The sequence below is a fragment of the Mytilus edulis genome, chromosome 11 (assembly GCF_963676685.1).
Source record: "Mytilus edulis chromosome 11, xbMytEdul2.2, whole genome shotgun sequence".
NCBI lineage: Eukaryota > Metazoa > Mollusca > Bivalvia > Mytilida > Mytilidae > Mytilus > Mytilus edulis.
Genome location: NC_092354.1, coordinates 66,315,699 through 66,340,556, shown reverse-complemented (window position 1 = coordinate 66,340,556; position 24,858 = coordinate 66,315,699). Strand labels below are relative to the sequence as shown.

The window sequence follows — 24,858 nt, the reverse complement described above, 5'->3', positions numbered from 1 at the left end:
GAGTACAAAACATAAGAATCATTAAAATAAGATAGCAAATAGTGTGCGAAACCTTAAATCTCACCTTCGATTACTACGATATTGTAATGTTTTCTTTAACAGATCAGTTTATTTACTCGTACAATACAAAAGTTATACATAAGTTAAAACTGTTGATGCTATTTTCAGTTCTTGAAGATAAGCATTTGTCAAAGTTTCAATTCGTGCGTTTAGGGGCATCGTCACTTCCGTTCCAATGTTGAGCGAGTAGTCGGAAAACGATAATGCTATGTTGCACGAATTATTCGGCAAATCAAATTCCCATTATTGATAATCAGCGCTGCTGTCTTTAGGAAATTGTAATAACGTACTTACAAAACAAGCATTATTTTTAGTTTATCCTGCACAATGACGATCACTAAGACGATTGATGAACGTTAACAGTGCAGGGATACAGGCGATCTCCTATGCCTGGTAAAGGCGCGCATACTTGACGAGTGTTTCCGGTGACGGATGAACTCGAAAGGGGTCTATTACGGAAGTTTTTTAACTGTATCATGTCAGCTAAAGCTAATCTCAGATTATTTGTAAATGTTAACTGCAAAACAGTTCATCAATGAGTGAAATACATAACCATTACCGACATATTATATCAAATACCAAACGAAATGAATATCTTACAATAGGTTGAACCAAATAACCATATCAGAAAGTAATGAGTGAAAGACGACAAACATATAGCCAGTTACAAGTGAAAGTGATACTACTATAAATGATACTCCGAATACGTTTTTTTTTATCGTTACCAAAATGTGTATATAGTTCAAGATTTTCTGTTGTGTAGAAATTATTCCTTTTATACTAGTATGCTTCTTTTTTCAGTTCCATATAGTTGTAACGACCAAAGATCGCGTACTTGCTTATATGTCAGAACCGAAAAGGAAATATGTTCTAGACAACGCTTATACGCTCAATAAAACTATACTAAAAAGCATTGAAATATATCTTAGTGCTTTGGTTATATCTTTAAAATAGAAAATGGAAATGGGGAGTGTGTCAAGAAGACAACCACTCGACCAAAGAGCAAATTTCATCTTCTACTTCGTCCAGAATCGTTATGGTATAGCCTTACCGCGAATCTGTTTAACGTCCTTTTTATGGTTATGCTTTGCTAGTTTTTATTTGTCATATTTTCTTTTCTAGTTCAAGTGTTCAGCTTTTTGAAAATCTAAAGATTGTTCAATTTACTGCATCTCAATCCTTATTTATCTAAATACAAGTTTTGTGATGGTCATTCTAACTTACCTTTGTTTAAATAAATCCAACTAAACCAAACGTTGAAGAACGTAAAAGAACTTAACTCGTTTATTTAAAAGCTTTTAGGTAAACTTCGACCACCAGATCAATATAGATTATGTTATATGATGTATCAGTAGCTATCAATGGTTATGTCAATATTGACTATATAACAACTTTTCATATCAGGATAAATGTTGCAGATTTCAATGGGTTTTTTTTTCGAATACAAATTGCATGTTACATGTACTTAAAAAGCAAATACATAATACATGCATGTTCGAATTCATTTGAACTTCTTATTTAGTACAATGTACTAAGTAGGCTTAAACATCCAATTTAACCACTCTTCATTTTACTAACGTTAAAATGCCAAATTTTGATTGGTTAATACAAGTGCGAAAAATCACTCTATCCTATTGCTGAGCGGGTGACTATTGTTTTGTTACATCACCCTCTAGTCTAGACCAATCAAATATCGATAAAATAAAGGACAATGAATTTAATTTACATCAAGTAATTTAAGACATTCTACATTTTGGGTCAGATTTTATTATTTGACTGTAAAAATAAAAGATAAAACATATTACTTCTGTTGATTTTTCTCATACCCTTAACCTTGTTATGCTTGTGACGTCGTAGAAAATATTCAAAATAGAATTCATCTGTTAAAGATAATTATACATGTTATAATAGAACATTCAGTATAATAATCTTCGCCTCGGCTGACAATGTTTTCTCGGGGTAACAAACTGCTTTTTCACCCTCCCAGTTATGTGCTATTGATTTCAAAACCGAGAACTTTTAGAGTCGTTGTAAACAAATGATGTATAGTTCCTGGAAAATATGATAGTTTACTTACTAATGAACAATTATACAAGGACTCTATAATGTTTTAACGAGCTCATGGCTGTTCACAAAGGAATGTTTTACATTGCATATTGTAAATATTTAAAAAAGGTGATTTTACTGCAAATATATATAAAATTAAAACAGGACACTATTGATAATATTAACCTTTATTTGTATGTAATTGAAATAACATAACAAAAGATAAAAATGGAAACTGCTTAATAAATACACGTAATATTTGTGAGAAACAAATAAAGATAAAACAAATATTTTATTCAAATAATTGTATATGGTGTGAGTTATAGATATATAGATCGATAATGATTGCATTTACATGTACATTTGTACAAGGATAGATAATATTTATAAAGGTAGATGTTAATAATTTATGGTGGGAGTTCTTTTTCTCATTTGCTTTTTCCCCCGACTAATGATACTGTAAAAATCGGGGGCCCCCCTTAGTTGCTTCCCTCGGCAACTGAAGGTTGATATGACAGGTGATTATTAATAAAATATGTTAAATATTAAAATAAAAATATATTTGACAAACATTACTAATAGCATATGAAAACAATAAAAATCACTGGTTTTAATTTTAGAATTGCACTGCGTATATTACTTAAAAACATACATCTTGAAACAACCTAATTAAGATATCAAGCATAGGCATTGAACACAAGAAAAATAACATCAATTCAGTTAGGATAAAACCTCCAAAAATTGATTGTAGAACCCTTTCCAAAATCGATCGTAGCACACATGTGTTTTTTTCATTTTTAGCCATGGCGTTGTCAGTTTATTTTCGATTTGTAGGTTTCACTGTCCCTTTGGTATCTTTCGTCCTTCTTTTACACGCTATAAAAACAGAGAAATCATGAAAAAAAGAAGGGTGAAAAAAGAAGAATTACACTGTACTTCAAGAGAATCGTATTCAACTCAACAATGATCGCTAAAAATTATTGCTGGTCTGCAAGTGCGTCATTTTGCCTGGTATCAGATATAAAGTAACGTGGAGCCTGGTGCTTTTCTAATACGTAAATAATGATCCAAAACAGAAATTCCATATCATCTGGCAAATTCAAACTCTCAAACTCATCAAATAAATCATGTAAATGAAAAACAATTGTCATATTTCTGTTTGCAGTACATGTTGGATTTAACTTGATTTTATAACTAGATAAATTTTCACTTATATGTACGTCGCATAGAATATTTTTTATATGAAGATGTGAATGCAAAATTAACAGGCAAATAAAAAGAAATGTTAAGCATTGGTATACAGCAGTCAAAATTGTATTATAATCTTAATCACTTTAAAACAAACAAATATCACAGTGTAGATACTATTCTGTACGCTATCCGGAAGTCGCGATTTTCGAAGCGAGAACTTTTTGGATCACATTTTAAATTGGATGGGTATACTGAATTAAACGGTAAGTTGATCATCTGTACATTGCTTAATGATTAATTCAGCCGACATCAATATTCTCAAATGGTTTAGAATTAAATTCCGCACATTCAATATTCGTGTCTTTGCCTTAATCAAGAGATTTTCAAGTGCATCACTAAGAAAAATCAGTCGGCGAACCTAAAAACAATCTTTTTGCCCTCTTAGTGTACAAAGTAACGTAAAAACCAGACTTAATTAACTCAATGAAGTATATTTCAAGTGCTGGTAAAAGTTTCAACCAGATCTTTGAAGCCAGAAATAAGAAAATTACACTTGTTTGAATTTCTCACTGTACGATCAGTCTCGCTTGTTTTATTTTAAAACTGTATGATCAGTCTTTATGTCACTGTATTCTTGTGGTGATTTCAAAGTTATTTAAGATACATTAGAAGGTGGCATTTTTCTAAATAACACAAATATATTTCAATACATTCACATCCTGAAAACTTATGAAACATGTTTTTAGCTTGATAGGGTGTACTCGACTTACTACTTTAAGTATAAGGATGTTTAAATGTTGCTAAAATAAGAGGAAGGTTTGATGTATACTAGTATATAAGTTTCAGATATGTCCTCCTTAAAATTGTACAAACACACAGATTTAGTTGTTATATAAAAATGCATGTATTTACACACATTCGAGGCCGTACTGTAGCCTATAATTGATCACAGTTCCTTCACTTTGTTTAAGATGTAGAGCTATATAAAAAAGAAGTGGTATGATTGCCAATGAGACAACTATCCACAAAAGACCAAAATGACACAGACATTAACAACTATAGGTCATCGTACGGCCTTCAACAATGAGCAAAGCCCATACTGCATAGTGAGCTATAAAAGGCCCCGATAAGACAATGTAAAACAATTCAAACGAGAAAACTGTCTTTTTGACACTCAATTGTACACCACTTTGTCAAGTGGGGGGGTTATAGTGATAAAGAAGTCCGTCTTTCCTTTCGTCCGTTGGACCGGTACAATATGTTTCGCCTGTTTTGTAAGCGCATCTCCTCATAAACCACTTAATATACATTGGCGGTTCCGGCCAATGGTAAATGGAGAGGGGTCCAATCCACGAGAAAAGGGGATTCCAAATATATGTTCCTATACAAATGAATTAATAGTTAAAAAAGGGTTTTAAACTGCCGGATCCCCTTTTTCTGAATCCGTCACTGATATAACTATTAATTAATCTTATTCGGATTTCTTATCATAAATGATAATGATTGTATTGTGTACCGTCTATTTCGAATTTTAGTAAAAATCTTTGATGAAGTTACTTTATATAAGATACGGACTTGAACATTACATTATATGGGGGCACTCATCAGGTATTTCCAACACCTCCTAAATCAATCATTAAAGTTTTCTGAAATTGCTCCATTTTTACTCGATTAATGCATTATGGACCTTCTTTTTCTGTAAACTTACCAAAATTATATCACATGAATTATCCCCCTACGCAAAGCTGTCTTTATCCATTTTTTGTTATTTTAAAAGACAAGCTTGATTTATGTTATCATCAATTGGTCAACGACGGACGGTGTAAATAATCTTTAAAAATGTAATAGCTAAACAGATAACTGTAACGATGCACTATTACAAAGTCCACAAGCGAATCATGTATTACGTTTTAGGCATTTGATTTTAAATACGACTGATGGAACAAAAATACAATTATTTTGCCGTCTAAAAAATTCATCAGAAATATATTTGTATTGTCTGATGAAAGTAATTACACGTTATAGTTCCCTGGATAGTTCATAATATCACATATACACGTATATACCTTCAAATTGCTGTTGTTTTTTCTTCAAAATCACGAATGATAATACAGTCAAAAAATCTGAAATCGCTTCTAGAATACAGTCAGTTCTAGACTGATCGTACAGTAATTTATTTTGGGATCCTCAAGGAAAACATATTTTTTTATGGGAAATACGAATATTCTACTTAAATACGAAAAGAATATTGAAACAGTATATATTTAACTGTAAACTGATGCAAATATTTGCAATAAAAGATTATTTGCTTTGTACTACGAGAGCAAAATTGTCCATCGATTTCACTTTTTTCTACCAAGTTGATGTGATGCACACGTATATTTGATATTCCAATGCATGTTTTTGTTACAGTTACTCATATTAATGATGCTATATATACCTTGAAGATGTTCAAAGCACTTTGTAGACATAGGAGTAAACAAATGATGAGAAAAATTACCGTAGGCAAAACCGTCCTGTAAGCCAGTTGGAAATCATCGCTTCGAAAATCGCGACTTCCGGATAGCGTACAGAATAGTATCTACACTGTGAATATGGCAAAAACAAAAAAAAAACATTTTGATATTTCTTTGGAATAAAAAATATAGAGAATATAATTGAAATCTTTTTAGCTATGGACTGTTCAGAGAAAATATAGAGTAAACAGTTATAGAAAATTACAAGTCTTCTCTCATGCATGTGTTTGAGGTTCGCAGTCACATTCCGACTCCAGCTACCATCCCTGTACAGTGTATTGACTCGTCGTTGATCTTGGCGTCTATTTGAGAACTTACAATTCGATATTGATAGTTTAATATGTCTTTTCAATGGAAAGTAAATGGACTGTGATTAAACTGGTTGACGATATATAGGTAGTCAAACTAAAATGAGTGTTCGTTTAAATAAAACACTAATTAAATGTTGACAAATACGACATCATCGAAAAAAATCCGGATAAAAGTGTCAAGTGACTATATACATGTAACTTGATAGAGCGAGAAACGAGTCGTAGATTAGATGCGATTATACTTGAATGACCATTTTTAATCAAGCTTTATGATAAACTCATCATAGATACCAGGACCAAAATTTTATATTTACGCCAGACGCGCGTTACGTCTACAAAAGACTCATCAGTGATGCTCGAATCAAAAAATGTTTAAAAGGCCAAATAAAATACGAAGTTGAAGATCGTTGAGGACTAGAAATCCCTCAAAGTTATGCCAAATACGGCTAAGGTAAAATTGAGAATGGAAATGGGGAATGTGTCAAAGAGACAACAAACCCGACCAAATAAAAAACAACAGCAGAGGGTCACCAACAGGTCTTCAATGTAGCGAGAAGGTAATCTATTCCTAAAGTAGAAAAAGCCTTAGTTTTTTTCAAAAATTCAAAGTTTTGTTTACAGTTAATTTATAATTATGAACATATCAATGATAACACAAATCAACAAAGAAGTGCTGACTCCTGGGCTGGTGATACCCTCGGGATAATAAATATCCACCAGCAGAGGCATCGACCTAGTGGTTGCAAATAAACTCATCATAGAGACCAGGACCAAAATTGTATATTTATGCCAGACGCGCGTAACGTCTACAAAATACTCATCAGCGATGCTCGAATCAAAAAATGTTTAAAAGGCCAAATAAAGTAAGAAGTTGAAGAGCATTGAGGACTAGAAATCCCTCAAAGTTATGCCAAATACGGCTAAGGTAATCTATTCCTGAAGTAGAAAAGCCATAGTTTCTCAAAATGTCAAAGTTTTGTTTACAGTTAATTACCGACATTCGGAATCCGATTTGGGGACAATATGATATGAGTTAAACAATTCGATTCAATTCAATATTTTATTTACGTCTCAACTTATGTATAAAATTACACAATACATTTATAAAAGATACATTTTGTATACATAAGCCAATCTGTACAGATTTATGAGAGACAATAATCACTTAAAAGAATATATATATATGTACATAATAGTACATATTAAACCTGAATGGTAAAATTATACAACAAAAGTATTTAATTATTATTTATAATATAAATACTTGTTGTTGTGTGTCTGTGTTATTCTTAGTTGGCACATGTACACCTCACATTTCCTTGTAAACGTATGACAATAAGTGGTAAGGTCAAAAAGTATAATCATGAGGAGATATACGTGTTATGGATTTATATTTCATATTATTTCACTGGCTTCGTATTTACTATTAATAAAGCTAAACTCTATTGAAATCTCAAGTTATCCTTTGAATGACAGGAATTAAGCGATACGTCTTCTTTTGGTATGTTGCCAACAAATTGGCATGGTTCATTCCTTCGTTTCACTCTAGTCATGCAATTCTGACATATCAATTCACTGACAGGTACTTCTTATATAACATTTTTATTGGATAATTTGAATGTCTCGAAACTACTGCTAGAAGAATAAGGTAAGTTTTATATACATCAAATTACAAAAACAAAAGTATTCTGAAATGACATTTGAAAATATCCTGGATAGTTCAATCGTAACAGTGACGGTTTTGTTTCAACAACTTCAGAGGTTATTAGCCGACATTCACCAAAAAACATGTAAACGTTAATGGATATGTTGATTTTATTTTAGGTGGATTTTAACAAATATACATCGATAGTACATCTATAGAAATACATTCTTATGTCATGCCCTTTAAAATCTGCAAATTGGGTTTGCTCTCTTTATGCGTTTTCATGTTGCCAAATAGTTATCAAAGGTACCAGGATTATAATTTAGTACGTCAGACACGCGTTTCGTCTACATAAGACTCATCAGTGACGCTCATATCAAAATCTTTAAAAAGCCAAACAATTACAAAGTTGAAGAGCATTGAGGATCCAAAATTCCGAAAAGTTGTGCCAAATACGGCTAAGGTAATCTATGCCTGGGATAAGAAAATCCTTAATTTTTCGAAAAATTCAAAGTTTTGTAAATAGAAAATCAATTAGAAAAAAATGACTTTCGGAGTAGTCTAGTTCTACAGACAGAAACATTGTATACTGGTTATCTGTCGGACTTGTCTACTATTTTATGAGGATAGTATACATGGTTCAGCTAGTAAGTACGGTAACAAAAGATTGTGTTTGACCTACACACTTAAGTTATTTGGCTGAAATGAAAGCAAACAAATAACTTCATCGTGTCACAGAAACTGTGTGTTTTTGTTTACCAAAACTACATTCTCGTATCAACCGATTGAGGTTGCCGTTACATTACTTATAATAATCAAAACAATTAGATATGAATATTATGTAGAATATTAAATCTAAAACAATTTGGACTTATATTGGTTAAACTATATATTTCACTCAGTAACAATTGCATTCATGCAAATGATAGCATGCATAAGTGTTACAATTTTAGAAAATTACATAATCACACAACAATGTTATTTTTTCTGCAAAGAGCTATAGGAGCACATGTAGTAAATGTTGATTTGTTTTGTGACACCATTATAAATCATCATCTACATTGTTGATCACTTATAAATGGAAACAGCAGCAAATCATTCAATTATATAAAGACATAAATATTTACATTGTGTATTTCTTTACAACACGGCACTAGAAAACGTAATTGCATATAACATATTTCATCGTACGGTAATGATAACACAAATCTATTTTTAAATAAGAAATGAGTACTAGTATATAGCATCTTTAAATATGCATCAAACATAAACAAATGAACAAAAGGATTGGTTTTTTTTTTCAATGATTTTGTGTCCGTATGGTTTTAACTACAAAGAATTTGAAACAAAATGCAATATGAATTTTTAGACTAAATACATGATGGTTAAACTATTCGCTATGAAAATTCCGCATCTTTTACATGCTTTTATATCTTTCATCGTAGATAATTGTTTTAAAACTAATATGAAATAATGTATGCCTGAAAGATCATACATGGCAATGTATGATCGTTCAGTTATAAATTATCAAACAAAAATTCCCTCCGCTCCCATTTCGATGTAATAAAACAAACTAATGAATTTGGACCATGCGGTAAACATTATGCATTATGCTTAAACATCAATAAAACCAAGGTATTTTGTGACAACAACGAGAAAGAATATACCATTCAGGGACAAATAAATAGCAAAACCGTAGGCGTAGTATATGCAATTAATTGTACAAAATGCGAAAAAAATGTAGGACAAACGGGTGATACACTATATCAACGGATGCTATAGAACTTTTCAAAAATACGAACAAAGAAAACAAAAGATGCGGGAGCCAACCACTTAATTCAGCATAATCATTCGATGAAAAATTTATAAGATACCGCCATAGAAAGGGTATTGGGAACAGAAATTTATCGAAAAACTAAAAAAGGCTTTTGGATAAAAAAAATAAAAACTTTAGAGCCTGATGGACTCAACACAATGTATGAACGATAATTAAAATATTAATATAAAAAAGGGGGAAAAAACGCGGCATATGAACGTCATAGTAGTAATTATAACGTAATGTATCCAAGCAATGAATTGTTGTTTCAATGTTGAAGAAAGCCGTAATTGCTGAAACGTTTGGGAATTTACGTTACAGTTTTTATTATATATAATATATTATATATTATTGCATAGCAATATAATATTTCCCACAAAAAGTAGCCAAAAGTGAGCGTGCAATAAATTCTAATATTGCACTAGTGCAATAAATCATCAAAATTCATGACGTCATCAACGACAAAATTTTAGTTTCAACCAATTTTTATTTTCAAATAATATATTGCTATACAATAAAAGGGTTATTGCATGAATATTGGGGAATATTGTCCCTCATAGAACATATATTGCACTCTCAAGCTTGTGCAATATAAAAGTTCTACTCGGGACAATATTCCCCAATATTCATGCAATAACCCTATAATAATATACATATATTATTTTGTTCTCTTAATAAGATGATGTACTATTTCACCTCTGTGCCAATTTATTGTATTTTACAAGCCAACAAAACCTTTATCAAACTTCTTCGCACAAAGTTTTTTGAATCTTGAATATTTTTACATGTTCTGCTAACAGTTAACTTTTACATATTATAGGCATGGCGTCAAATGACAAAGAGTCGATAAAAGGTGAGTTACTTCGTATATTAATGTTCATTTGAATAAAAAAAACATATAATCTTAATTTCTTTGTAAAATATATGGAAAATCATCTTTTATTTGCAAATATTGATACATGAAACATGATATTAGTCATCAAGTTCAAATAGGTACCAAAAATAAGGACATAATATTGCTTTTCGTACAGTGCCAATACGGAAAATGGCATATGGACTAATAATGGACGTTTACTTCCGGTTTCAACTTTTCTCACTTAACAGTTAATTTTGAGCGTATCTTTATGCATAACATACATTTTGTGTTCATGTTTAGGATGATTCTTTTTGCTCTAATATTGATTTGATCAGAAAAGATGTCAAGCAAACCCCACGTGACGTCATTACTTAGTATTTTTAAGAATCAATTCCATAATCGTAAAAAATATATTAAGGCAGTAAGATCGAAATAAAATTGTTCACATTTCCGATAATAAGAGTATCTGAGAAAGCTGAAAAAAAAGAAAGAAAGGGACATTTATTTAATCATTTCCGACTCTGTTCAATATGTAATAAACATTGTAAATGCATATATAGATTTGTTAAAGTTTTTTTTTATCCATTCATCTTTAAAAAAAAACAAAAAAAACTTGCTCTCTTTGATTGTAACTGCAAGGACACATTTTATTTCTGTTTAGTTTTTTTTTTTTCCTAGAGGACAAGTACCGACAAAAATAGTAAAATATCTGGACACGAAACAATGTCATGTTAATTTACAAATCCTTGGTCTTTGATAAATCATAAAAAAAGTCTATTTGTTTCTATCTTCCTTTTTCAAAAATATTTTGTGTGCCTTTACTTGGATGTTAAATGCCAATATTTTCATATACATTCTTCATTGATATGATATTAATTCTTGCAGCTATTCGTGTTTTTTTCAGGTGACGAAAGACGATATCCAATCACGAAAGAAACTGAGGTAAAAGTTTATTAATAATTATCGTTGAAATTTACACTAATTTTATTTTCTTAATTCACCATGATTTTAAATCACGACAGTCCTAACAAGACAACAAGAAAATCTAATGTTGCATACACATGAATAGTTCATACTTTGGAAGTGAACACCACCACATGTGTCATGAGGTTTTGTTGCCAACGTTCCCCAATTGTCACGTATGATATGCCTAACCCTAAAACATCATTCATGTAAGAGAGTGAGACCAATTATGTCATTTATGTTTAAACTGTTGATAATCAGATAATGAAATATTGTTGAAAGAATAGAAAAAAAACAGTCAACTTTTGAGTGTATTTTAAAGAGAGAAGATACTTAGATTGTATGTTATCTTTGGCCGAGGCAGAACAGTAAACTATAGTTGTTAACGTCTATGTCATTTCGTCTCTGTTCGAGGGTTGTCTCATCAGAGCCGTGCCACATCTTCTTAATTGCATATAACATTTATCAAAAATTATAACAGTTTATCACTGACATGCAATTTCGTAAAAATTCTAGGCTTACTGAAAGTACATTACTGCGTTTAAAATCAGCATTATTTTTATTCGTAATTTGTTGGTAGTTCTTCTCTTGTTCAATTTGATTCAAAGCAATCGTGATAATTCTAGCATTACATTTGGTGCTGTCCAGACGCGTCGCTTGTCTTAAGTCCAGCACTGTTCAGGACCATTTGACACAATTTAGTATGATCTTTATTTGTGCATGTGAATAGCAACTACTGAACAATTAGCAAATCTTAATAAACTGTTAGCTAATTACCTAAACGATGCCAAATGTATAGCAGTGGATTAGCATTTAAATAAACAGAGACTAAATACTACAAGTAAATAATGTTCAATCTTTTTAGAGCTGCTCGGATCAAAATGTTCATTTCAGTTCTTAAATAGTTTACCAATCACTGTCTCAGTAACTTTAAGTTTTTTTTATATTGGTTGTCCCTTTACAGTAGTATATTTATAGTATTAATCAAGTATGTATGTCAATAGCTAGACTCAAATATGTGTTCTTGCCCCGCACGCCGATCTGTCTCCAATCGGATTATTCGTAAAAAAATCTGTGTCATTTCTTTTAATAAATATGTGTTCTTATAATAATACCATGTCCTGTCCGATGTTAATTGTTTGTGTACTTCCTGTTTAAAAAACTTTTTTTCGAAAAACTAAGCATTTTCTTATTCCAGGCTTAGATTACCTAAGCTGTATTTGGCACAACCTTTTGGAATTTATGATCATCAATGCTCTTCAACTTTGTACTTGTTTGGGTTTATAAATATTTTGATATGAGCGTCACTGATGAGTGTAGACGAAATACGCGTCTGGCGTACTAAGTCTTTTGTAAACGAAACGCGCGTCTGGCGTATATATGAACTTTAATCCTGGTATCTATGATGAGTTTATTTATAATCCTGGTACCTTTGATAACTATCTACTATAAAGGTCTGTCATTTTATTTCGGATATTATTTGAATATATATATATCTGTATATGTTATTGATTCTTTTTTAACAGGTTAATATAAAGTGAATCGGTGACACCGATTATTATTTTAAAAAGAACACTTCTGTCTTCCTTTTAATCGTAGATGCGTAAATGCAGCATTTATAATTCGTCTTCTCGACATCTTTCTTTATACTGGTGTTTTTGTTTTTTTTAATTTACATCTTGTTTGCCCATGCTTGTGAAGAAAAATTGTTTCGATCTGGCTGGACGTATGACTTGAATTTCATTTTTTTTACACCATTATAGACATATGAAGCAGTTTTTTAGCGACATCCAATTCTCCTTGATAAGGCAAAATTTCGTCTTTGTGAACAATGATTTCGCAACTAAATCATTTTAAAGGAACCACTTAATACAAGTTAAGTTTAACTTTGAACGATTTCATTGTGTTATACTTACCAGATGGAAAACTTTTGATGTAACTGATAATACAAAAAAATCAAACATAGAATAACAATCAACAAAAATTTTGCTGTGTGTGTTACTAATCAATTCTGTTCAAATTTCACACTTGGAATATTGGTTACCGCTAAATTTGTTTATGTGTAACTCTAGGAGGTACGATGAAAACGCTGAAGTGTTATGGTCACGCTGCAGCTCGAAGGACTTCACTGAAGTGCGATGGTCTATTTGATGCATGATGGCTAGTTTAAAATCTACAGATGTGCAATTCTTATTAGATTTAGATTTATTTTATAGCAGGCAGTATATAAATTTACATTCATAATAGCCTATGTCTGTTTTTAATTTCAGTTGCTTACTAATGGAGAGATCGTCATCTAGACATAATTCTACGTAAACATGTTATTTTTTCTTTGTTTCTCATCTAGACATAATTCTACGTAAACATGTTATTTTTTCTTTGTTTCTCTCGTGGGTTACTAGTTTATCCCTATCTACTAATTCTCTGTGTTTCCCGTAGTTTTAAACGGTTATAAGCCCTTTATTAACTTAAAAACCTTGAAACTGCTTCTAACATAGTACAGATTAACTTCTGCATTGACATGAACAATTTTGAATGTTGTTTGTGTAGACCATCGCGCTTAAGCGTAAACACCATCACACTTCGGCGTAGCTGTCAATACGATAGCGTAATAAGGCCACCATCGCTCTTCAGTGTGATCAAAATCTTACGTCTAGTGGGAAATATATCACATTTTTATTTGACTTTTTTTATTTAACTTTTTTTATTTCACGATTATATTTTACATACTTTAGGTCATCACGTATGCCAATCTTGAGGAAATAAGGATTTTACTGGTTGGCAAAACAGGAAACGGGAAAAGTGCAACGGGCAATACTATTTTAGGGCGGAAATGTTTCTCTTCAAAATCTTCATCAAATTCAGTTACATCCGAAGCAACAATGGGGAAAATGAGATGGAAAGAAAAAGTATATACAGTCGTAGATACTCCCGGATTATTTGACACTAAAATGACAGAAGAAAGACTGAAATTAGAGTTAGTCAGGTGTTTTAGTATGTTGTCACCTGGACCGCATGTTATTGTGTATGTATTGAAAGCACAAAGGTATACAGAAGAAGAAATAAAGACTACTAGTCAAGTCATAGATCTTTTGAAAGAAAGTCTCTACAGCCATATGATCATATGTTTTACTGGGAAAGATGATTTAAAATTTGATGGAGTAACCGAAAAAGAATTTTTGCAAGAGTGTACTGGTCATCTAGGAAATTTGATAAGTCGGTGCAAAGGAAACGTTTTGTTTGTAAATAATCGTTTAACTCAGCCGGATGAAATCGATGATCAATGGAATCATATAAATACTTTTATTGAAAAAATTCAAAACCAGAATAGTGGTTCTTATTACAGCAATGCTCTACTTCAAGCAATAGAGGAAACCCTAGAAAAGCGAATACTGGTGGCGGCACAAGTAGCAGTAATAAATATGGGATCGCCACAAGTGGCAGTAGTAAATAAATCGCGTGCACTACTACAATGGAATATTTCTGAGAATGACTCTTCTACGTCAGATCTTCAAAACATTTTACTTGATCTTACAAAATTGATTTGTGTGTCATTATTAAAAGTGTTTATACCCTGGTATATCCCAAAAGCAATTACCGAATATTTATGTTCGATATCATGAAAATGAAACAAGAAATCATGTATATATTTGCAATTTTTCACAGAAATTGAAAACTAAAAGTTTGTTTTTTAGTTTGTGATACATGTATATTGACCTTTTTATTGATATTTTATTGACTATTGTCAAACTTGAACAGGACACAATCAGTAAAATTTGAAATCATGAGACTATAGAGTTTAATGTATATACATGTAACGATCCAAGACCGCGAAAACATATCGCTAGTACAACGATAGCCTCGGTCATACCTTAACGGATAGCTCAAACGGATGCCTAACGGATAACTTTTTTCAATCCGTTCGTATTCTAGTCCGTTAGACGTCCGTCCATGACCGTTGCATGTCCGTTTAGAGTACGTTTTATCCGTCGACGTCCGTTCTTTCCGGTGGAAATTTTTTAGCATGTTCAAAACTTTGAACGGACGTCCAATGGATGAAATGTCCGTTGAACGTCTGGTAGGCGTCCGTTTTGTACGTTACTCGTCCGTTTCGTTTCCGTTTCGTATCCGTTACGTGTCCGTTATACATCCGTTGGGGTCTGGCAGATAAATTCACCAACGGACTTCTAACGGACGTCTAACGGATAAAACGGATATTGAACGAATGTGAAACGGACTTCTACCGGACGTCTAACGGATAAAACCGATGATGAACGGATCTGAAACGGATAAATGCCAATTGAAAATTTCATGTCAGAAATGCCAATTATTGGTATGTCAGATTTCTTAAGGTTCATGAATTATTATTATTCATAATCAATCTTAGAGTAAGGGCACGTCTCCACAATCAAGCAGCTCTTATTCAGGCCAGACACTGCCATTTGGCGGCGCTTTGAAGAACAAGCCAAAACCAGTTACGCAGAAACATTTTGAATATTTATGCGATTTACATGTATTAATATTGTCGCCTTTAAATTTTTCGTATGTCTTGTTCATCCGTTTTATCCGGTACGCTTCCGTTAGGTGTCCGTTTTATGCGGTACTCGTCCGTTGGATTTACGTTCGACATCCGTTTTGTCCGTTGTTTCTCGTACGTTGCATATCCGGTGTGTGTCCGTTATGCATTCGTTACACGTCCGTTTTATTCGGTCAGTACAACAACGGACTCCCAACGAATAACAATTTTGTCAACGGACAACTTTTATTTTCATCCGTTATGCTCCATTGTTCGTGCTATCCGGTAATGTGTGACCGAGGCTATACATTGAATGATACAATCGACCAACCAAATCGTGATGGTGACCGTAAAACTAATGTTGTGTCGATTTTAGTCATTCTTCATCATTACTGTGTTGTAGCAATGTTGTGTAAGGAGCACATCTCTGTTTATTTGGAAAGTAAAGTGTGAACATGTACGAGCGTAAAGTCTTACATCGATTTAATTTTGTATTTGAAAGTGTTTGCAATAAAACAGATTATTGAATATCACGTTGAATATATTGCGGTTGTATAAAATTCGAGGTTAATAAAAGCTAAACAAGTAGTTATTCGTATAGTAAATTGATGTACGACAGAAAAAGCAGTACAATGATGTCTATAAAAACAATTGCGGCGGTTTAAGTTCTAAACGCAGAAATGGGATCTCCAGGCATACAAATACAAAATAGGTTTTTCTTTAATTACAATGTATAAGCACAGCTGAACTTTGCTAGTTTTGTATCTTTTTTAATGTTTGCTTCATTTATGTTTAAGAGTTAAGCGTGACGTCCGGTTGCAGTATTTTTTCGCTGGGTTGAAGACCCATTGGTGGCCTTGTGCTGTTTTCTGCTCTTTGTTACGATTTTTGATTCGTTGACGCATTAGTACGGCGACTTCATAGAGAGTTGTGCACATCCTGCTACAAGCATGAAACTTGGCACTTCATCTAGCATTACTCTTTGGTTTCAGATAAGGAGGCAATCTGAAAAAATTCACCACTTCCGGTAAAATACAATATGGCGGACATTATACTTAAATACGCCAAATATCAAAAGTTGATATGTGAAAATGTGTTATAATCATGCTACTATTATACTACTCTGCACACACCTTTGGTATGTGTTACTTTTGAAAATATTTTATAGATTATATGACTTTGAAAACCCTACTTCCGTTTAAATCCAACATTGCGGACTTTTTACTAAAACAAACGTATTTTAGGGAGGGTAATTGAAATGTGTTTTAACGTATTGCTACTATCATTATATTCTGCAGGAACTTTTCTTTGATGCTTGTCATGGATACAACGTATAGGACATATGTCTTTAAAACCCCTAGTTTTGGTAATATTCATTAAGGAGGACATAGAAATATCAACTTTTAATTTCAATATTCAACTTTTTTTCAAAATGTATAAAAATTGGTTTTTTTTATGCCGGTATCTTCAAACTACTAATTCACTATTATGTTGTAAATGTGTAAATACAAAGTTGTCACTTGCGGTAAAATTACGATATGGCGTAAATTTTAGAGATGAGTCCTCAATCTGTATCCTCGATGTCGATGTAGAATCACTAAATACATGTGTATTCACAATCACCACCACAAGCACATAAAGCAGTACACGGCAGAACTGATTTTCCACATTTCCAAAGACTGTGGCATCCTTTCTTACATCCATAATGTACACGCTCCTGACAAGATGAAGAGGCATCAAAAGAGAGTTGTCCAAATGGTTTCCTTTGTATCATATTTGTCCCATCGCCATTCATAAGCGTCTGAACTAGTTAGTATAGGAACCTATTCCAAGCTTGTTACTCAATTACACCAGCCATACATTTTACACGTTTTACATGCTGGAAAAGACTAGACCAGCTCGTGGAAATAGCCTCAATTAGATGTTTTCTTGCTTCGTTAACCCAATCTGACAAGTTTGTCCGATCTTACAGTTAAAACACGTATCGTTCTATCAATGACATTATCAAATCCATATCTGGTGATGTTGGCTGATCAATCATCATTCTAGATGCTGAAGTCACATCTTCAAATGCCATACATGTCACCAACGCAGTCTTTTTTTTCCAGCAAACGTGTAATCGCTTCATGCCTACAGCATTTGAAAGGTCGTGGATAGACTCCAAACGCAAGCGATAGTTCGTCTGTCCCCATGCCACGGAATAGCGAAACAGCAATGATAGCAGCATCAGTATCGACTGTTTGAATCATGACTCATTTAAGTCCGTGTTCACTGCATCAGACACATGCATCATGATTCTAGTGTCAGCCTCTTCATGTATTTGGGAGTGCAAAAAGTTTTTGATAAATATCTATCCATGACCTTTCAAATGCACAAGGCAATGAGTGATCACACACACTTCCTGTGATCCATGCCTTTACTGGTGGTGATACGGTTCTCCGTAAAAAAGACTGCGTGGGAGATATTGATGGCATTTGAAGATGTGACTTGAACATTAGGAATGATGATTGATCAGCCTAAATCACCGTGGTTTTACTGTACGATCGCACAAACATATCAGATGGGGTGAACGGAGCAAGAAAATAACTATTTTCGCAAAAGGAAAGGCTAATTTAGGCTATTCACTCATCTTGCTCTAGTCTTTTCTAGCATGTAAAACGTGCAATATACTAAGGCATGTGTTTAGGGGGACGAGTCAGAAATTGACTCTTATGCTATCCAGTCCAGGTGCTACAGGATGGCAAAAGAACAAAGAGGATGCATGGGAACCCTTTTAATAAAAAAAAAATTCTGAGGCCTCATTATCTTGTCAGGAGCTTGTACGTTGTGGAAGCTTGTACATGTACATTGTGGATGTACTTTAGCGACTTTAATTTGTTTCAATCAATTAAAAAACTCTACCTCGAAGATATAGATTGAGGACTCATCTTTGAAATTTTTGCCATATTGTTTTTAACTGGAGGTTTTAACTTTGTAAATATAAAAGAGAATTAGTGGTTTTGAGGATAATTTAAAGCCAAAAATTAAATGACCAGCACAAAAGAACATTTTTTTTAACATGATATTAAATAAAAAAAAATGATATATCTATGTCCGTTATATTAGATATTACCGGAGGTAGGGGTTTAAAGACATATGTCCTATAAATTGTATCCATAAGAAGCACAATTGAAATATAATGATAGTAGCAATACGTTTAAATTCATTTCAATTACCCTCCCTAAAAAATAAGCTTATTTTAGTACAATGTCCGCCATATTGGATTTTACCGGTTGTAGGGTTTTTGGAGACATCTAATTTTTATAATATATATTAAAAAGTAGTACACAACAAAGGTTTGTACCAAATATTATGATAGAAGTATGATAACTATAACACCTTTTCATATACTAGCCTTCGATATTTGGCTGGTTTTAGTATGATGTTCGCCATTTTGGATTTAACCGGGAGTGAGACATAATTTTCAAATGTCTCCCAATCTGAATGTAATAGTTCAGCAAGGTCTATGCCAAATTTTATGCGTGTAGCAAGATGTGCACAATTCGTCTATTCTTCGTTTCCATTCTCAATCTCATTTCATCAAAGAAAATAAAAATCCAAGAAGACAATATAAATGATAAGACACGACTTAGAGTCTGCATATTGTTCATTTTGCCAAATAAATACAGTATCATTGAACATAATTTCACCTTTTCATGCTGGCCTCTGGCTCAACACCTATGCAATTATCAAATTGTCGTTCCCTTAAAGTTTTACAAGTTTTATTGCATTATGTGCATAGGCGAATGTGTACGTGTATACATATGACAGTTCAAAGTTTTAAGTTTTATTACAAATATGCACGGGCGAATGTCTACGTATATATGACACGAACTTCATCATCGTCCGACTCCAGATATCCCCTCTACACAGTGTACTGACTCGTCGTTAATCTTGACAGCTACTTCTGTACATCCCTGTACTATTACTTTACAATCATCTGGATGACTTGTTATTCTCATACCCATTCTGTAATACAAAATAATCACTTTAACCTTATAGCTTTTTATATACAGCTTTATAAATTACTTCTTTACACTTGGATGATTTGCTATCTTCATACAAAAAAGAAGATTTGGTATGATTGCCAGTGAGACAACTCTCCAGAAGAAACCAAATGACACAGAAATTATAACAACTGTATGTCAACGTATGGCCTTCAACAATGAGTAAAACCCATACCACTTAGTCAGTTATGAAAGGCTCCCCAAAAAAATGACAAATGTCATAGTAGAACAATTCAAACGAAAAAACTAACGACCTGATTGATGTACAAAATAATGAACGGAAACACATATGATATACGGCAATAAACGACAACTTCTGAATTACATGCAGTCTCCTGGATCATTATGTAATGCAAAAATAATAACATTTTAAAAGTCTTCAGGGGGGGATACAATAAAAGGCTTTCTCGATACATTGAAGTTCCATTGGTGGTCTTCGACTGTTGTCTGCTCTATGGTCGGGTTGTTGTCGCTTTAACTTTCTCAGTTTTATTTTTATTGCTTGGAAGAGAACCGCATTAAGAGGACAAAATTGTATGTTCATATAGCATGCAAAACAAATCCTCACGAGAAATAAAGGGGAAACATATCAAAATCCCTGACACTACACCTCCACAAAAAATACACATAAAAACTACTACAACAACAATAAACACATATATAATTTCATAAATAACAAGACAGTATACTGTGCAAAAGACATGAGGAACACCCAAGACTGAAAACTAAAGATCTTTTTTTTATAAATGAGAATGTTCAAACTCAATATACTAGTTCAATTAGTCTTTTTCATAGCAAAGATGTGGTTTCCAAATCAATGTATCCTCCTGTAAATTGTATTGTTAAAACCAACATAGTCTTATGCAAAAACACTTTGGGAATCCTCGCACCCTCCCCTAAATCTGCCTCTGCTAAAACGATTAATTTTAATCGCCCCTTATCTATACTAAACATATACTTACGAACAACACTGTACAAGTCTAGGGAGAACACATCTACAATTGTCACATCCGACACGTTCGGAGGCTCCACGTGCAATGGGCTGGTTTCCTATTGAACATCCTAACCCTTGACCAGCTACAAAATATATAGAATTATGTGCGTTTTATATAAAAGTTTGAATATACTTTGGATTGCCGTTGTATTGATAAGTTTCAATGAAGTAATAAAACATAATAATGTCAACACTTACAGAAAAACGTAGTCGATGTTCCTCTAGGAAAAAAATGTTAGGCATTGTAATAATAGACTTATCATTGTCTCATTGGCAATCATACCACATCTTCTTTTTTATATTATCATTTCATTTCCAATGCGCTTTGAGATGAAATTTACAGGATAACATGTAGGCCAAAAATATAAAATTAGTAATTGCACTTTTTGTTCTAGTTGTGTTTGTTTGTTCTTTTCTTATTAATGTCTTTTTATTTTGTGTTGTTGGCTTTTTGTGGAGGTTTGGGTAAGGGATTATTTGTTTGTTTTGTTTGTTTTGATTCATTTTGTTTTTATTTTAACTTTTGTTGAGCGTCAATTTTTTGTGTATTTGACTAATGATTGGATTTTTCAATTGTGTTGTTGACTTGTAGTTAGCCGTTGGGTAGATATAAGAAGATGTGGTATGCGTGCAATGAGACAACTCTCCATCCAAGTCACAATTTATAAAAGTAAACCATTATAGGTCAAAGTAGTACAGTCATCAACACAGAGCATTGGCTCACACCGAACAGCAAGCTATAAAGGGCCCCAAAAAGTAACTAGTGTAAAACCATTCAAATTGGAAAAAACAACGGTCGAATCTATATAAAAAAATAAGAAACGACAAACACTTATAAATCACATCAACAAACGACAACTACAGAACATCAGATTCCTGACTTAGGACAGGTGAAAAAATTGCAGTGGGTTTATGTCTAATTTTTATGTACAACATTTTCCTTTTGATATTAATCTTTCTATAAGTATTCCTGTCCGTCCCTCTTTCTGTAAGTCTGACATGTTGAATGTCTTTAATTGATAGCCGACATAATTGTCTTTCAATTACGAGTGGCGGGTATTATTATTGTATTTTCATAAACATGTATTTTTTTCTTCTTATACAGTATAATAAAATGTCAATAACACAATTTTAACAAATGAACAGTTACACACAAAACTGAACACAAAGATTTGAAAGAGAGAAAGCGATTTCCTTTCCTGTAACCAATGGGAGACAACTGCAACTTGCAAATCAGTTGTTGTTTTAAAGATCTTATTATCTCCCTTCGTATAACCGCAACATTTATTCTAAGACATTTCAATGCATTATTATAAATGTGATCAAGCCTCATTTCCTTTTTTTTTTAAATGACATACTTTTTAATATTTTAGCACCCAATTATTCTATAATCTTTATTTCTCATGCTCACTTTCTCTGGGGTTTTTTTTGTTGCCCATTATTCTTTATCATGTAAACCCAATCCACACTATCATACATGTGCCATGCATCATACTAGGGGTAATTCATGACTTTTATAAGGCTACTGTAAACCATCTTACTTTCGGGGATACTTTTTTTCGCGTTTAGCCCTTACTAGCCCTTTTCGCGGCGATATAAGTTCGCGATTGTCAAATTGGTTCATGTAGTTAAAAAAGGAAAGATTAAATTTTAACATAATCGTCACAATTTATATTCGCGTTATTTTCTACTCGCGAAAGTTGCGAAAATAAAGTAAGTTGACAGTATAGGCCCTACTATAGTATGTTAGCAGGCAACTATAGATGAAAGAATTGGACAAATATATACCGATTACAGAAAAGAACAATGCCCAGACTACAGTTATTAAGTAATTGTAGAATAGCCACTATTTATAAAGGTAGCTGCGGAACCGTAGCTCTAAGGTCCTTATGTTATTTTTTACTATTTGCGGACCATAGATTTTTAGTCCGCAAGTAGTCAAAAAATAACACAAGGACCTTAGAACTATGATTCCGCAACTATTATAAAGGTAGAGAAAAACGACCATGACATTTAATTTATACAAAAATGAAAGATCCCCAATCCAGACCATCATACATGTGCTGCTATTATATGGCTGCGTCGGATAGACATTGACCTAATGCAAATGAATGTCATTACATTTGATAGCATATTTTCTTTACAAAGTCTGGAAATATTTGAAAATTGAGCTGACATACAAAACAGACGAGAGTTTATAATTTATTTTGTATTTGGATATTCGAAAATCAAAAGTATTATACATGTACTTGAATACGTGGACATGTATCATAGGGTCTGTTTTTTATCAACGCAGCTCAGATATTCACAAAATTTGCAATAGAATACGCGAAACCTATCCCGTTGCAATTTTCGCAATAATTAATTCATTGCAAATATTTTGCGAATTATCAGTAAGGTAAACAGAATTCTACTCACATGAAACTCTCTTGTAGTAGCAAGCCGCTTCACAGTTATAGATGGTCAAAATATACACAAGGAAAACTAGTTTTATAATATTCCCCATAGTGATACTTCTTTAGTACAACTGATGTAAAAATAAGTCGTTAAAACTTTTCAATACAACCGTAACCCAAGAGAATCTTCAAACTTTATACAAAAACACTTAAAATTTTTATACTTAATAATATGGTCACTAAGATAAAATTAACTATTGAACTAGTTTAGAGCGGATGTAATTAGAAAATTAAAAACGCACTACAAGACCAAAGGGCGTATGTTGATTGTTAAAGATGTAAAAATCGTTACTTATTTTAGTAGTTTTTCTATGTATTTCACTTGTAGTACCTGATTTTGTGCCTAATTTGGGTTTTATTTGTATGTATTTATCCACGTTCCAATTTGACCTTTGGTGACTGTTTTTGTTTTTATGTTAAGAGGGCACAGATGATATGCAACATGTTAGATGCTGTATGCCAGCTACATGCATTTCAGGTAATGTGGCACGATCTCACCACACCTTCGTTAATTTTTGTATGTATTTTTCTGCGTTCCAATCTGAATTTTGTTGTCTCTTTAGATGGACAGATAATGTGTATGTTAGATGCATTATGTAAGCTACATGTATTTTAGGTAATGTGGCACGATTTTACCACGCCTTTGTTAATTCTAAAAATAAAAAGATATGTTGTATATCAAATATACTCTTTTGAATTAATAGAAAACACATCTCCGCTAAGTAATAGTGACTATCCAGTATATATTTGATGTCAGTTACATGGGAACCTTTCACATAGCAAGATATGAAGTTTATCGAAAAATCTCTTTCACATCACATCAAATAGTATAATTGAAGTAGTTCTTTGGTGTAGTTTGTATTACTGTTTTGACTATTTACTGTGGTTTTTTTTTTGGTTTTTTTTTGTGGTTTATATGTTACAGTATGAATTAAGAAAGATATCACGTAATTTTTACGATATAAACAAGCACCAAAAATACCGATCATTGGTGCTTTCGCAATAAGTTCCTTTCAAGTGAAAATGGGAGAGAAGGCGTCGTGCTTTTATAGAATTTTATGCCACAAATAATTTATAATATTTTGCTGCTGATGATTAAGCCAGGCTACCATAACACTTTAATAACAACGCCAATATAGACGAAAGTTGTTTTTCCTCAATTGATCGTGATACTAGAAGCAATGTAAATATTTTGTTAATAAGTTTATACTGACCATTTTTTTTACATTAATCATCCTGCTTTTTGTTTTGTCAAGTTGCTCATCCTGCCTTTTTCAAATCTCCTGTCCTGCCTTTTTCTTTAAACTTGATCCAAACCCCAACCCCTAATGAAATCAAATCAGAATCAAACGACAGAATCATTATATAAGTAGTCGAAGTCATCGGTATTAGAATGTAGGACGCAATGATTTCATATTACCAGATTCATTCATCAGTATTAA

At 32.6% G+C, this 24,858-nt stretch overlaps 2 protein-coding genes across 3 annotated transcripts in view; one reads left to right on the top strand and one right to left on the bottom strand.

Annotated features, from left to right (window-relative positions):
* The window catches only part of LOC139496111 (uncharacterized), a 198,761-nt gene extending 175,218 nt beyond the window's left edge, over positions 1-23,543 (bottom strand). The window contains exons 1-3 of one of the 2 annotated variants that reach the window (XM_071284576.1): positions 23,379-23,543; positions 20,929-21,043; positions 19,665-19,928 (exon numbers count right to left, since the gene is read on the bottom strand). In XM_071284576.1, coding sequence (XP_071140677.1) covers positions 19,799-19,928; positions 20,929-21,043; positions 23,379-23,466 — 333 coding nt within the window. In that variant the 5' untranslated portion in view covers positions 23,467-23,543 and the 3' untranslated portion in view covers positions 19,665-19,798. Of the gene's footprint in view, positions 1-19,664; positions 19,929-20,928; positions 21,044-23,378 lie in introns of those variants that run through there. The other variant, XM_071284577.1, reaches the window with a different exon arrangement.
* On the top strand, positions 7,552-15,106 carry LOC139496107 (GTPase IMAP family member 9-like). The gene is made up of 4 exons (XM_071284569.1): positions 7,552-7,772; positions 10,406-10,438; positions 11,346-11,383; positions 14,140-15,106. Exons 2-4 carry the CDS (start codon positions 10,408-10,410, stop codon positions 15,025-15,027), a joined length of 957 nt encoding a protein of 318 aa, XP_071140670.1. The 5' UTR covers positions 7,552-7,772; positions 10,406-10,407; the 3' UTR covers positions 15,028-15,106.
* Positions 23,544-24,858: the final 1,315 nt, after the last annotated feature.